The sequence below is a fragment of the Salminus brasiliensis genome, chromosome 18 (assembly GCF_030463535.1).
Source record: "Salminus brasiliensis chromosome 18, fSalBra1.hap2, whole genome shotgun sequence".
Lineage (NCBI taxonomy): Eukaryota > Metazoa > Chordata > Actinopteri > Characiformes > Bryconidae > Salminus > Salminus brasiliensis.
The window spans coordinates 23,409,847-23,425,563 of NC_132895.1; the positions used below are offsets into that span (position 1 = coordinate 23,409,847).

Below are 15,717 nucleotides of genomic sequence, written 5' to 3' on the forward strand. Positions count from 1 at the left end.
ATAGAGTGAGGAGCTCTGTTACCCAAGGGAGGTTTGAAGTAGAGCCGAGAGCATCCAGCTGAGGTGGTGTGGGCATCTGAAAAGAATGCCCCCCAGTCGTCTCCTGTTGGAGGTGTACCGGGGACAACCAGCTGGGTGGAAAACCCAGAGATAAAACCAGGACCTGGTGGAGGGATTATATGCCCTGGTTGACCTTGAAGCACTGGTAGAAATTGCTGGAGATGAGGTTACCTGGACTTCTGTGCTTGCCCTACTGACACTGCAACCCTGAATTGGATCAAGTGGAGAAGAAGAAGAAGATGATGATGATGATGGTTATTAAGAATCCTCTGGGAACACTTTACTTGAACTGTGCTAAATACCAATGACACAACCATGGCATTAACATTAACATTGCAGATGCCATATGCAGTCAGATCTGGCTGGATTGTGGCCATTAGTATAACTGTCATGTTACCATTACCATCATTGTCAGGACAGTCATGAAAGTCATGAAATCAATCATTATAGTATCTGTCTGTGACTGTGGTTGGTTATGGTAACATATGGTAACTGTTACTGGACATAATACAACAAAGTGTACAGATGTTTGGAGCACAGCACGTTTAGGTGACACTGTCCTACTGCATTAAACACCTTATTCATCTTATTCACTTTACTCCATTTGTAATGTAATAGAACATTATTAGTGACATGGCCTCCACTTGGCAAAGGACTGGAGCTGAAGACGCAGAGGCTCTATGTTTTGTTCAGCTCTTCCTGGTTCCAGAAGTAGCGGCGGCCAGACCATTTGGAACCAGCTAGTTTGTATAAGCGGTCAGATCAGCAGATAAGCGCTGCTGCTGGCGACAACAGAGTGCGTACAGGAAGGACAGGCGGGTTCTTGGAGCAAGGGCTCTTGGCCAGCATAGGAAATAGCAATGCTGAGACTCATCGGCAGCATGGGAGGTTAAAGTTAGCTACCTCTCATTCACTCTCACCGACATGTGCAAAAATAAACTGTACACAAAACACATCCGACACATCAGACCCACACCCTTGAGGCAGATGCACACAACCTTGGGCAGGAACGCTGTCGGACACCACCTTCTTTCCCCAAACCCCCTGCTAAAGGAAGCCTTTGCTTTGGAAAGAAGGTTGGTGGTGTTGGGGGGGGGGGTTAGTATAATGATTGCTACAGTTAAAAAAGAAAGGGGGGGTGCTGGGGGTCAGTCCAGATAGGCCTCCTGTGCCTTTCACAGAACACAAACAGAAGCACTGGGGATCTCTAGCAAACAATAGAGAGCGCACAGAGCCAGTTCCTGGGGCGTTCACAAGCACTCGCACGACATATGTCACTTTGTGCCGCACAATGGCGACGTGCGCTTGCAAGCGACGTGCGCTTGCCTCCGAAAGGACGGCCAAAATCGAGCCATTCATCTCCATTTGTTTTGGAAGGCTTTTGTCACCTGAGGCACATGAATAAATCTTGATCACTTCTCTTTTGGAGGCACCGCTGGATCAACCAGATGTCTCAGGCCTTAACCAATGAGGACAGCAGGCACAGTGTACTGGGGCAGGCGGGAAGTCTATGCCAGGCCTGCCACTACATCTTCGAGTCTGCCCTAAGATAAGTTAGATATGTGAGCTGAGCTGAGACATCTCCTTCCCTCCCTCCGCCTTTTCCACACTGGCGGCACAACCTTTCCTTTCCAACGCACTTTGTGAAGGGAGCTGCCAGAAGCCATGAGAATCTGTACGCGTGGCGGCAGACAAAACAAACACTAAAAGAGCCGTAATTATCCTCAGGTGTCAAAATAGCTTTCTCCAAAACAAGAGCACATCACTTACGAGAAAACAAAAATGTCAGGGGTTGCATGCATGTTTATCCGAGAGTCTCCGAGGACCTAGCCGGAGACTGAGGGCGAACCGTGACTAAGAGAACCGCGACTCGTCAAACTCACTACATTTCCAATCAAATCTGCAAAGAATCGTTTTCTCCATTCTTCTACTTTGTCAAGTCTGAGAGCTCTCCATGCTTCGTGACCTTTGAAGTGTAGCTGAACTTGCTCACTGAGAGCTAAATTCAAATAAAGCGGCCCTCCAACTGCTTGAATTCTGTGAATATTAAGATTGCAACCGAATGGGAGTTGCTGCTCCCAGATTTGGGTCAGATTTCAGTTCACTAAGAGCCATCCAAACTGTTCAAAAAAGCCTGACTTGATTAGTCATGATTAGGAATACTGTACTCCTCTACATCATTAACTGCTGTGCTCACATTTGCTATAAGCTGAATGCATTTACCTATACCTCATAACATGTGACATTCAATATTATGGACAAAACAGTGTTCAGAGTCTTAAAACCTACTGTCTCTACTGTCCAGGGATGGTCAGGTTAGTGAGGTCAGGATGTTGGAAGATCAGCACTTCACCTCATCCGCAACTCTCCAATTCATCCCAAAAGTACTGGACGGAGCATCATCCATCATTCCAGAAAACACAGTTCCACTGCTCAGCTCAACACTGGGTGGCTTTTTACCCCCAATAGGCTCGTGTTTATCTGCTCCAGACAGTCCAATACTATTGGCAATACTTCTCTACAAGGACTAGACAAGCTGTGTGTGTGTGTGCACATCTGTGTCAGCAATGCAACTTAAAGTGGATGAATGCATTTATTAGAAGGGGAGTCTGCAAACAGGTTGTATACTTGTACACTTGTGTACACAGATGGAATGACAATACCCCCCCCCACACACACACACACACACACACCACTGCTCTCCATCTATACTATATGTCCATATATGTTTATGTCCATAAGTTTGAGTACACCTCTTCTCATTAGCGATTTCCATTGTATTAAAGCAGCATTGTGCAAGAACTGGTATTTTCTGCTCCTGGGCTCCCCCTATAGTCAGGAAGTACAATTCGTACTTTGAGCCACTCCTAAAGAACACGCTGTACACATGTGTTTCTGGACAAGCTGAGAGATACAGAACCTGCATCTGAAGTGAAAGAAGATCGTTGATTGAGGCAGTAGGCTAATATCACAGGATTTTACACAAATATGACTCAGATTAGGCAGCCCTAACTAGTTTTCATGAGCATTGTCCTGCCCTCTGTACCAAAGTTGCTTAGTGCAGTTAGCAGCATGCCAAGCCCAGAGAATCCAACAACGTAGACGCTGTATAGATCGTCGCTTATTACACATCAGTGGAGCATTGCAGTAACTTTGAAGCTGTTTATTTTAAGTCCAAAATGCTACATAGTGACTAACTGTGTTTAAATGTGCACGTACAGCTTGCATAATCTCCATAGCATAGGCTTCCCATGAGCAGTGGCAAATGTTGGAAAACAAAGAACCACTCAATCACCATTTGCATTGCACACATAGGCCTTTCCACTCACCCATGCAGTGAACACATATATACACATACACACTAGAGAGCCCACATGCCTGGATCGAACCGGTCACAAGGCCACTTTTCCAACCTACAAGCTAGCTTAGGGCAGGTATCTGGAGTGATAGAGCTCCATCCAATACTCATCACAGCCTCAGTAATGCTCTCCTCACTGCAATGTTCCACAATCTAGTGGAATGCCCTCTCTAAAAGGTAGAGGCTGTTAGTGCAGAAGATGGGGGATTAACTTTTTATACACCCTTGATTTTGGGAGAAACACTGGTTGAAGACCACTTCTAAAGACCCATAGAAGATCATTTGCTCTAAAGACTGACAGTGCCTCTTTATCCTGTAGCTCAGTCCAGTCTATTTTTTCTATTTCAAGACAGCTGCCCAATACAACAACAGCAAATAAAAAACACAGCAAACCTTGCCGCTAGAAGGGCTAGAGGTTTGGGGCCAAAAAGGCAGTGGGAGAGGAAGCAGAGCTGGGAGGAGTGCAACATGTCCTGCGGCCAAATGACTTCACACATGATAAGGGTGGGACGCGCTGGGGGGAAACGATGGAGCCGGCGCTGCTCTCATGGCTTCCGTTTACCCTGTGCTTTCGAGTGCTGTGTGCTTGTCCTGTCTCCATGTTCTAGACAATGACACATTTAACCCACAAGATAGTAAGTAGGGTTATTCACACCCCAGACAATAATTTGGATTTGTTTAAATACGTGTCTTCAGGCCCTGTTTTTCCTTAAAAAGGTCTCTGGTAACTGGTAGGAAACAGGATCACTAATGGCCTTAACCCTTACAGAGACATATTGTCACTGTCACGCTGAACCTCCAAACTGGCAACTTTGCAAGAGAAGGAATAAACCTTCTTAAGCAGGTAGACCCTGTCTGTAAACCCACACTTCAGTTCTTTACTCACTTTACTACACCACTGTTATAATTAACATCAATTTCATAGGCCCTAGAATAGAACCCTGTGGGGCTCCACAAGACAAACAACAATTATCTGTAAATGTTCAACAATTATCAATAGTTTCTTCATTAGGATTCATAGCTGAATTATTAATCTAGGGTTTAAGGGTCTTTCAACGGGGGGTTGTCAACATTTTGAAGCATTTCTATTGGTCTGTTCATCATTAGACATTTTGAAAGAAACAATGTAAAGAAAAAAAGTCAGCAAACAATATTTTCATGTGACAGCTACACAATATTATGTACGTTTTTCAGGAAATTGGATATTTGTTGGGTGGAAATGTATATATGTCCATTTGTGATCCAATCATTATTAACTGTTCTTATTAAATTTTTTTATGAAATCCTTAAATTGTCAGAAAATGTATGTGGGGCCAATCTCCTCACTTTTCTAACCACATAACCTGTGTATTAGCTTCACAGAACCTAGTTTAACTTTAACCTAACTTTATAATGGTTTCTGATTAACACATTTTATGAGGTTTATAAGGTTTTTTTGACTGCAGATTTCTCGGTAGACCCCTTTCAAAGTTATTGGTACTTCTAAAGAAGAAGTCAAAGAGAAATCGCAGTCAAACAGAGACCTCTGTTTATATCAGTTTCAAAAGACAAGACAGAGTACAAGATCAGTGGCTCATTAGACGAGCCCCTTTAGCAGCATACCTGGTACAAGCGCTGTTTTTGGCAGGGCTGCCACATCGCTAATTCAAAAGAGAAAACAGCCTTTTTCCTTACCATTTTAGATGCCGAGGACAGAAAGACGCTCAGTGCTGTTTTTACCCTGAAAGAGTCACTGGAGGCAATCAAGCTATAATCTTCAAGTAAATCATTTGGGCCTGATGGATTTTCATTAAAAATTCTACAAAACACTTTGGCAGATGCTATGGCAAGCCCATATTAGGCTTATTAGTACAGCCATTACAGATTACCAACCTTTATTTCCAGTTACTAATATTGGATCTTTCCAGATCAAGATTATTGATATATTTTTTTAAGCTTTAAATTTAGCTGCTTTTAATGAAGGCACTTGATGTACTGTACTAGCTCAGTTGCTCAAACTTTCTATTGCCTCGCAGGAAGAAATACACAGCTAGCAATCTCATGGTGTGTAGCAAGGGAGGTAAATTACAGGATCGAACTGGATTCATTTGTTGTTTTTCTCTCAGATATTCTCTCAGCTTCTGCTGAAATAAGCCCAATATGATCAACAACAATATGCCAGTTGTCATTTCAATTTAAGGAAAGAAAAAGTGCACTTACTAATTAATAGCAAAAACTACAGAAATCACTGAACAGCATATTACATAATATATTACATAATTATATAATATCACATAATTGTCATTATTGTAATATTCCATAACAGAATTTGTTAAGAAAAAGTAAGGGTAAGATAGAGGATGCCGCCAGTCAAATATACCGCACGCACATTAGGCGCATTTAGGAGGGTTGGAGCTCTCCCTTTGCCAGTCTTGATAAATCTAATGTAATGAAATCCACTTTTAGAAATATAATGAAACTCATTCTCCTGATCCTAAGGCAACGATCAGTGAGCACAGTCTTTCGCCTAACCCAATTCACGCACCTGAGAAAGCTGCTCTTCCTCACCTCTTATAAAAAGAAGCCCCTGCCCAATCCTTTCAGTGATTGACCGATTTTTCAGGACTTATTACAGACAGACAGGAACACAGAGTCTCTCTCTACACTCATGATATGCTGTTATATATGTTCGAGCCTGCATACTCAATCACCACGGTGCTACAGAGTATCTCCTGCTACAGCAGCATTTCCGCTTTCAAAATGAACCTGTCTAAACCGCTGGCACTACAATTTAACATCTCTTCTTTAGCTTCTATAATGGCTATTTCTCCAGTTCAGCTATAGATCCTGGAGGTTTTGGATAGTTCAGCGTCATTGAAACAACAAATCCAGCTAAAATATATATTTTTTTACTGAGAAGATAAAGGGAGATCTAGTGTTTTACCTATTTTTGAAAGAGTAAGGGTCATTAGAATGAACATCTTTCCTCATTCGCTCTAGTTGTCATGTAAATGAATGAAAGTCAACAATAAAAGTGTGCTTTACTACTGGTCACCTGAGAGAATATGGAGTTCTGAGGGTGCTGGCCACATTAAAAAGTAATGCATATAAAAAAATGGGGGCAAAAGGTGGACGTAAGAGCAAGAGAGAGAAAGTCAGGAAAGACGCCAAAAGGTCAGTCAAAATTCATGTCTGTGTCTCTATGTCTACAGTAATTGCCTGCACTACTAACTTAACAAATATAGAAATTTGGACCAGAAAACCTCTCAAATTTCTAAAATATTTGCTCCTTACATTCCCCTCTTAATTAACTGTTATTGGAATTTCCTTAACTTTCTTACCAAGAAAGTTCTGAAATTTCGAATACATTCACAGATGGAGTCCATCCTCAGTTAACGAATATTGGATTTTGGACATGCTTCAAATTTCGAACACATTCGCTCTTTGCTCCCCACCCTCAAGGAACAAATATTGGAATCTGAACATGGCCTGACTTAAAATATCTAGTTTCTGGTATATTCACAAAAGAAGCACCTCTCAATTAAACAGATCCAGAATACAGACCTTTTCTGACCAGGAACTCTCTCAAATGTCTGATATATTCTCAAATGCAGTTTACTAATCTTTTTAGTAGATTCAAGACTTTATGAGTCAGTATCAATAACTATAGAATCATAGAATTGAGAAGTGTTTAAAGGGTTAAAGGGGTCAATATGAACGATATACACCAAGCTATTACTATAGTGCTTTCATTTGCAAAGTCAAGGAAAACTTGGAAGAACAAATCACTAATATCATAAAATAACTACACTTGTTAACTACACAAATGAAGGTGCTACTAGGGTTTTTTTTCTAGAACCACTTTTGGTTCTATAAAGAGTCTCTTTGTGATTGGTAAATAATCTTCCATAGACTTCTTACAAGCTTTAAATGATTAAAAAAAAAATATTGAGTCAAAAATGGTTCTTCTATGGCATCATTCAAAGCACACTTTGAGTGTAAATACTGTATTAATGGATGGCTCCAGCTATTAATTCTTAATGGTGAAGTATATTATATATTTGGTTATGATTTAAGGTCTCTGTTTATTACCACGGTCCACCTTTCCCTAATAAATACTGGCTTAGCTTCCTTTGGAGAAATTTCCAGACAAGAAATTCCTGAAGTTCAAGCCTCTTTTTTTTTGTCTTTTGTCCATAACAGGACACATCTAGCATGGGTTAATGCTTCTATCCTTCTGACCATTGCAGTGAAAACTTCATGCTAGGAAACTTTGTAGGCAGTTAGCTGACATGTCAGTCTCAAGCTAATCATCTATTATTGCCAGAAGACCAAATTTCATCTGCCATCAGACATCAGCCAGACACTTTAAGTGCTGAGCTGGCAGTCAGAGCTGAAGGTCTGTATCAATCTCTGGCCTGTTCTGAGACGTGTCAGGTCAAGTTATATGACAAAGTTGGAAAACATCTCTAAAGAAATCCTTTCAGGGCCCATAAACTGATTGGGGGAAAAACAGAACAAGTGCACCCCCACCCCCCCAACACCCAACCCACCTCACCCCACCACACAGCTTCATCCTCTCTCTCTCCAAGCCAGTTTTATTCTCTTCTTTTTAAGCCGAACACAGAAATGCTGGAAAACTTCAGGCTTTCGAGAGGATGTAATCAAACACCTAAGAGAGCCATTAATGCTAATGGGACTCCATCCTAATGAAGCTTTAGACTATTAGCAGTGATGGGCTTCGCCATAGTTTAAGGGTGGTCATTAGCTTCCTAGCTCTGTAAGTGGGCTATATATGTGCCATGTTTCTGAGTAAGTACTCTTCGTAGGAGGTATTTAGACCAAACTCATGGAAATGTCCGCTGGAACCATCAGGGGCTTCAGCCACAGAATTAATGCGAGAGCAAGCATATAAGATTTCTGTCAAATGGACATTGCGGGTACAGTGGAGCACTTTCACCAGTGGAACACCGTGTAAGCTTGTCCTAAACCATTTATTCTGGCCTTACGGTACTGCTTTGATATAATTCACTCTGCACTCTTAAGAATAAAGATCCCATAGCAATCCCAGAGAAGAACTATGTTTGTTTCCCTTAATGGGTCCATTTTCATCAATGAAATGGGTATGATTAGCCTTTGCAAAGTTTAAAGAACCTCCAAATAAGGTGAAAAGGTTTTTCCCACAACTGTAAGTCCACGCCAAGAGCCACTTAGGAACCTTTATTTTTAAGAGTGTGGCAGTACATGACAGACTTCTTAGTCATTCATTGTTGGATCCTAATCCTGCACACAGGGGAAGTATTGTACAGGAGAGGAAGCAGCTTTCTCCTGACCTCATTTGAAGATCAGACAAGAAACTTGTACTAGCTAATGTGCAACTAGGGAGAGATACAGTGGCATGCAGAATTTCTGTTCCTGTGGATAGTTAAGTGAGAGAGAAGATGAACTGATCTCAGGATTAGTGTATTATTTCCTATGATTTTAGAAAAAAAAAAAAATTTTAAAAAGGAAAGTAATGGAAAACCACAATGCAATGCAAAGTTTAAGCACCCCAAGAGAGATATAGGCTCTTAGAAAACTTCTATCAAGGTCTCAGACCTTAATTAGCTTGTTAGGCCTACGATTTGCTTACAGTCATGGTGATGCAAATTTCAAAGCTCTGTAAATAAATGAACTCCTCAAACTTCAAAGTTCAATCATAGAAGAATTTGATCTGATCTGAGCCTCTTAATGCTGAGTATCAGCCGATTTAGATCTGGACTGGTATCTGTAATTTATTGTCGACTACTGGTGTGAAATAGCTGGTTTATAGAGAGTGAATGTGCTGTGATTTGGGTTTCTATAGTGTGTGTGTATTAGCATTGGCATTAGCCTCCACTCTTCAGTGCTGGTTTAAATACAAAGAAAGGTGTGCAGTTCTCCCGCTGGTCAAACAGAGCATTTCAGTAATAGTTTCACAAAGTGTCAGATATTATGGTCTGTTTTGATGTCCCACTGTAAAATAGTTTCACACTGCATACCCGTCCATTACAATGTGCCAGGATCAGCCCCATGTCCTATTCTATTCTAGCCATCTACCTACATCCTTAGTTCTATTAAACATAAAATAACCTATTTATATGGTTAATACAACAACTCAGAACTATTACAATGTGCCTGGATTGACCCTAATCTCAGTCCACTGGACCAGATTGGCACATTGCGTATAAAAATCTGAATATGAAAAGAGGACAGCCTCTACAGCAGGACGACGATGCTAAACACACACCACAAAGTCCACAACAGACAACCTCTGGAGGCACAATTAAAAGAAAAATGTGTGGATAGTCCTCAAAAGAGCAGTGCAGCAAGGTAGCCCAGCAAGAACCTCACAGAACCAGCAAGCCTTTAGCAAGGAGGAAAAGGTGAAAATCCCTGTTTTGGAAATCATAATCTTTTACTTTTTATCTTTTTCACTGTATCTACTGAACATACCATTATAGTTTGCACACAGTGTATTCATGTTTGTTGTACCAGACAGCAATTTTACCCCTTGTCCCGCGTCACACAAATTTAGCATCCTGTCCTGTTTTTTAGTCGACCCTACCTAATTAAAAAATCAAAACATGGACACGTGCGTTGATAGGCTTACTCTTGACTTTCACCTAATAGTTCAGAACACAGCAATAAATGCGATAGTCGACAGGCTGAGTTATATGTCAATTAAGCTGTTGACCACCTTCAGTCAGAAAATAAAACATGGGACAAGTAGTATGTACATTATATATAATGTCTATTACATCTGTCCCACATTGGCCCACTTAAACTTACTACTTGTCCCCCATTATTTCTGTCTGGAGGTGGTCACCCTAACTGCCTTCATTAGTTGTTTCAAAAAGCAACTGTTTAAAGCTGTTTAGAGCTTTGCTTGTAAAACACTGTACAACAGAATAAATAAAAATATGTAAATCGAAATTGATGTAAATGTCCTTTCCCAATTTAATTTGAATAGAACCGGAAACACAAACGAAACTTTTAAGGATTTTCCACAGAGCACACATGCCAGAGGTGAGGCGTCACACCACTACTACTGACCATTTCAAGCTTTAACTACATAATCGGCAAGATAAAACTTGGCAGTTGCTCAGTGAGTTCCTGAAATATTTCCAGGCACTTTGAACACAAATCTCACCCTAGTGTTTGTCTGGCGCACTGTGGGAACCACCCTCTCAAAGTTGAGAGCACTTGGTATGGTCCAGTCAAAGCAAAGGGGAATGCCTTCTAGCTGATTTCAGTATGGTGACCAGTCAAGTGAGTAAGAGCACCTAGCTCTGTAAATAGGGCCATTCACATGGTTTTATTATAGGCGATGTTTGGATTGGACGATTAGTTTTGTAATGTCTGGAACTATTTCTCCTACTTTTAACATTTAACTTGCGATCAGCAATACAATTTTGCTTGAGGTTCAACAAAAGAAGTAACTCTACAACAATGCTGATTTCAAGTAAGTTCTACTTTTTCTACCTTTGCCCATTTAGGTTAGCTCTAAAGCAGACAAATCCTTCTCTCACGCTCATCTTTAGCATCTACAGCCAACTGGGGGAAAATGTGGAAGAGGGTGGAAACGGGCCAGTGTTACAACAGTTCTCCTGTTCAAAAACAGAGCTTGAATGTTGAGAACTGAGATTGGATCACTGAAACAGGTGCAAGAACTTAATGACTAATTTAATGAGATCAAAATGTTCCTTAATTAGGGGTAGAAATGTGAGCTTTTGTGAATAAACAAACGTGAGCATCCTGGAGCTATTTGGACATTCTGTGCTTGTAGAATCTGGCAAATCTTGACCGTCATGTGGTTCTAGTTTTATGGCTTTTGTCAAAACGCATAAGAATTTGTTTGTCGGTGACTGTGTACCTTAAAAAATTTGGTTGCTATTTAATGTATAATACCATTAATATACAGTATATAATCCTGCCTTTTTATCCATCAACCATCTGGAACTTATTTAATATATGAAAGGCATCTATAGTTAGTGTAGTCTGCACATATAGCATGTATAGTCACAGCCATATTTCATGTTACACTACATATGCTGAAATATGAGCTATTATGATACTATACATCTACCATGACCTCATCTGTTTTGACTGCCATTGTACGAGAAACATTGTAATTGCAATGACAAGCTTCAGTGAAGCTGTGGGCTAAGTTACAAGAAGAACCGGAGCTGCATGGTGGCCCCTGAGTGTTGTTAGCAACCAGAGCTAACAACAGAGTCCATGAGCAATTATACCTATGACCTAATGCTTCTCTACCTTTCTAGACCTAGCGAGAGCAGTGAAGGACTGTTTGCGCCCAAATCAGACCTGTCAGTAATGAAACTTTACATGTAGCAGAGAGAGAAAGAACAGCTGGCCTCGAAGCCAGGGAAAATTCGGTGTATTTACAGCAGTAAAAACTATCTGCGCCATGTCGGACGCGTGGGATGGTTAAGAAGCCAATGAGCCGTCTCCGTAATTAAGCTGTTTTTCATTTTACGTCCTCCTGATCATGACGACGCAGAGAATAATATTATTCTTGATATAAGCTCTCGACAGCTACCAGCGAGGTTTCGCCGGTCCCGACAAAACGGGCAATTACATGAAATGACTGAAAATGTGTTGGAATCGTTGCAGCATGAGTCCCTTCGGTTCCAGAAGTGTGGCAGCTAATTCAATGGGAACCAATTTCAATAAATACTTGATAGTCATACTTTCTTTGCAAACTGAGGCAGCCAAAACTGAGGCAGGCAAACAAAAAAGCTGGTCATTTGAGGGCTTCAAAATTTCCGTCAGTCTATTATTTTTGACAATATGCGGCTCTACTACATGGAAAAGGGGGCCTCTAGCTCAGTGTATTATGCATCAATTGCCTTTGCACCCAAACCAAGGTTTTTTCTTCTGTTTGGTCACGACAGAATTGTACTAACTTTAGGAAACTTCACTTTACGTTTTCCAGCTCCCCCAGCCCCCCCCCCAAAATTTCCCCGGAGTATCTCTCATGTCACACCTTTCTAACTTATTCAAAAAGCTAAAGGTTACCCGGCGCACTCTCCGCCGAGACGCTCTCAAGGTTAGAATTGTACGAGCTGTCAGCAAAAACAAGATGTTCCGTGCCCCACAGGGGTCCCGCAGATGCTTTTCTCATGTCAATCGACTCGCACGCTGCTCTAGTGAAGGCTGGCATTCATGGCAGTTGCTGTGGCCTCCAGGGACCCGCTGTAATACTTTATTAGCTGGCTCCGACATGGAGCGCCTCAGTGCATGCGGCCTCTCGAGGCAAGAGCAAATCGGGAGGTGTGCAGGGGGCTGCTGGTTGAACTTCCAGGGTGACGGATGCTAATCAAGTAGGGGGTTTTGTGTATGTGGAGAGCATACAGCCTAGGCAGCACGTACCACCATCAGCAATGGCCCTCCCAGACCCTTCAGACGCTCGTAGGCATCCGGAGGCTTGCAGGGTGGGAGGGGGGCAATCGCACGCTACATCTGTTATCAGCATCCAAACCCTAAAAGCATGACTTCCTGTAGGGCCGCCCGGGGTATTTAGAAAAGGAAGTGCCTTTCCCTGCTCGTCTGTATTAAAGGAGGCCTATGTGATACCATCGCTGCTTATATAATTCTCACGCACAAGCATTTCAAATGGCAGCAGCACAGCAACGCAGAGTGTTCACAGAATTTATGTTTAACGGTGGATACATAGCGATATGTTTCCTGTAAAGCGTAGGCATGGCATATAGGGGTATGGCTATACATACATATTATATATATATATATATATATATATATATATATATATATACGACACATCAAACATTTGAGGATATCTAACTTTTCAAAATGCTATTTCGGGTTGGGTTGTAATACTATGTGCTCTTCATACCAAGGGTCACTTTGACCATCATGAAGCTAAATGTTGGTAAATATCCCCAAAGTACAACTGTACTAAGGGGGAATGTGTCAGACTGGCTAGACTTTTTTGCAAAGGTCATTCAGAGTGGTTCAGGATGTATGCTTGCATACATTGTGACATGCATGTAAAGTAAGATAAAATACTGTAAAGTAAGATAAAGGTACTTTTATTCAGATGTATCACTATTTTACAATAATCAACATTACAAAACTCACTGGTCATTAATATTGCAACCCCTGGGTCCTATTGCCACCGCCAGTACTCATAATAATACACCCATGTAAAAAACTGTGAGAGCAGCCTATTAAATATTTAGTTCTTTATGAAGCATTACAACAAACAACTTTTCAACAAATATCTATAGATAAAGGTGATTTAATTGTGGATTAACAAAAAAGACCTCGATATGACATTTCCTATAATTTCCTATAAGCGTCTATATGACTCTGACCTTGACCGGGAAAAGGTTTTTCCCACTCCTCCATGAAGAATTCTTACAGCTGTGATGTTTGATGGGTTAAGGAAATGTATAGCATCTCAATGGGATTTAACTATGGGCAATAACTTGGCAATTCCAGTACCCTCCATTTCTTTCTTTTGAGCAATTTCTTGGTAGATTTCCTAGAATCATTGAGTCATTGTCATGTTGCATGGTCCACCTTATGCCTTAGTTTAGATTTTTGGACAGATGGCCTCGCACTGGCAAAGCAGCTCCAAACCATGACATATCCACCTCCATTCTTCACAGCTGGTATGAGCAATATTACCTCCAACTTTCAGTATTGTAAAATAAAAATCTATTGTTTAAATTTAAAAAGAAATTGTGTGGGGGTCTTAATCAATCGGTCAGACAGACCGAGCCAGACAGACAGATAAACAGATCTAGATGATGACAGACCAAATTTGTCACAGGACACTGTCATCCACCCCCCAAATAGCAATTCGCAGCCACAGTGTGAGGCATCTCCAAGCTGCAACACCTCATTATTTGAGACACGATCTGGCTGCTAGACTCAGCCAAAGTGACACAACAGGAAAGGCGGGCCATGGCAAAAGCCTGTGTGCACGTCCACGGCAAAAGCGACACGAAGCCAGTCACATCCAGCGTAAATCTACACACGCTGCGCCTGCGCCAGAGTGGAGTGCGCCCGCCTTCGCTCCGCCAATCCCCCCACTGTTTACATATCGCAGCCATCTGCTCTGTGTAGCTGACGGTCCAGCTGTCTTCCCTTGACCCTGTGGCTGCCTATGGGAAAGACAGAACCCGTCCCAGGCGCGGAGGTTTTATGGCTGGCCAGCCAGTGCGAAAGAAAGGATTTGTTTCCACCATCTGTTCCTGGCTGTACCGTGTTAGGAAAGAATCTGAAAAGGTGAAAGCAAATGGGTGGCAGAGGAATAGAGGGACGGACGAGGCGAGGATGGAATCAAAGGGCCCACGGCTGCTTCGCTTTCCCTCTGTCAACCACGTGAAAGCCAAAGACATTCAATTAGCACCAAATTAGTCAGCGCCTCCGCAGCATAATCCACAGGAAATTAATGAAATAAGAGGACGAGACGAGGGGGGGTGAACAGACTGGTTTGTAGTGGAGGAAAGAAAAGAAAATAAAAAAAAGTTTCTCTTTCAATGTTAATTAAAAAGTACATTTAATTAAACGGTAATGGTGTCCTGAATTCTTCCGAATGTTTGCCTAGTAAAAATCAGAGCAACCAGAAATGACTCACTCTATATGCACTGTTTCTCTTTGTAGAGATCGAAGCCAAGGAGGCCTGTGATTGGCTCCGAGCAGCCGGCTTCCCCCAGTATGCACAGCTTTTCAAGGGTAAATATTTATTTGTAAAATTTCTAGCCATGCCTTACAATAAACTGATCACAGCTCGAACCGCAAATATGCTAATCACCGGCAAACACTGCTATATTGCAATTCAATTTGCCTTGTTTGCCTTCTAGATTGCCGCTTCCCCATTGACACAGACTGGGTAAAGAGCGATCATGAGTTCCTGGATAACGACGCTATAGAATCCCTCTGCAGGTAGGGTGACTTATCCGTAGCTGTGGTAGAGGAGCTACATGCTCTGCTGCTGGTGTGTCCAGTATGCTGCTTTGGGGAATTTGGGGACACATCACACTGCTCGACTTGTTTGACAGTTATGCTTTGTTCTGTGTTCAGGAGATTAGGCACCTTAAACAAATATGTGGAGATGAAGCTGGAGCTGAGCAGATTTAAAAGACGAGTAAGTTTATGGGAACAATTTGAGCACAGCCTTATTACACAAACAAAAGCAAGCTGGAAAATAAACTTTCACACAAGTATACAGACTTTGTGTTCCAAATCCAGAGACCCCTTCCATAAATGCCTCAGCCACCCTCGATTTGCATGATATCTTCATAAAT

The 15,717-nt window shown here is 41.7% G+C and overlaps 1 protein-coding gene across 2 annotated transcripts in view; it reads left to right on the forward strand.

Moving 5' to 3' along the window:
• LOC140538766 (rho GTPase-activating protein 7) overlaps positions 1–15,717 on the forward strand; it is a 73,341-nt gene that overhangs the window by 43,748 nt on the left and 13,876 nt on the right. The window contains exons 1-4 of one of the 2 annotated variants that reach the window (XM_072661257.1): positions 10,641–10,880; positions 15,074–15,145; positions 15,274–15,355; positions 15,494–15,557. In XM_072661257.1, coding sequence (XP_072517358.1) covers positions 10,868–10,880; positions 15,074–15,145; positions 15,274–15,355; positions 15,494–15,557 — 231 coding nt within the window. In that variant the 5' untranslated portion in view covers positions 10,641–10,867. Of the gene's footprint in view, positions 1–10,640; positions 10,881–15,073; positions 15,146–15,273; positions 15,356–15,493; positions 15,558–15,717 lie in introns of those variants that run through there. The other variant, XM_072661256.1, reaches the window with a different exon arrangement.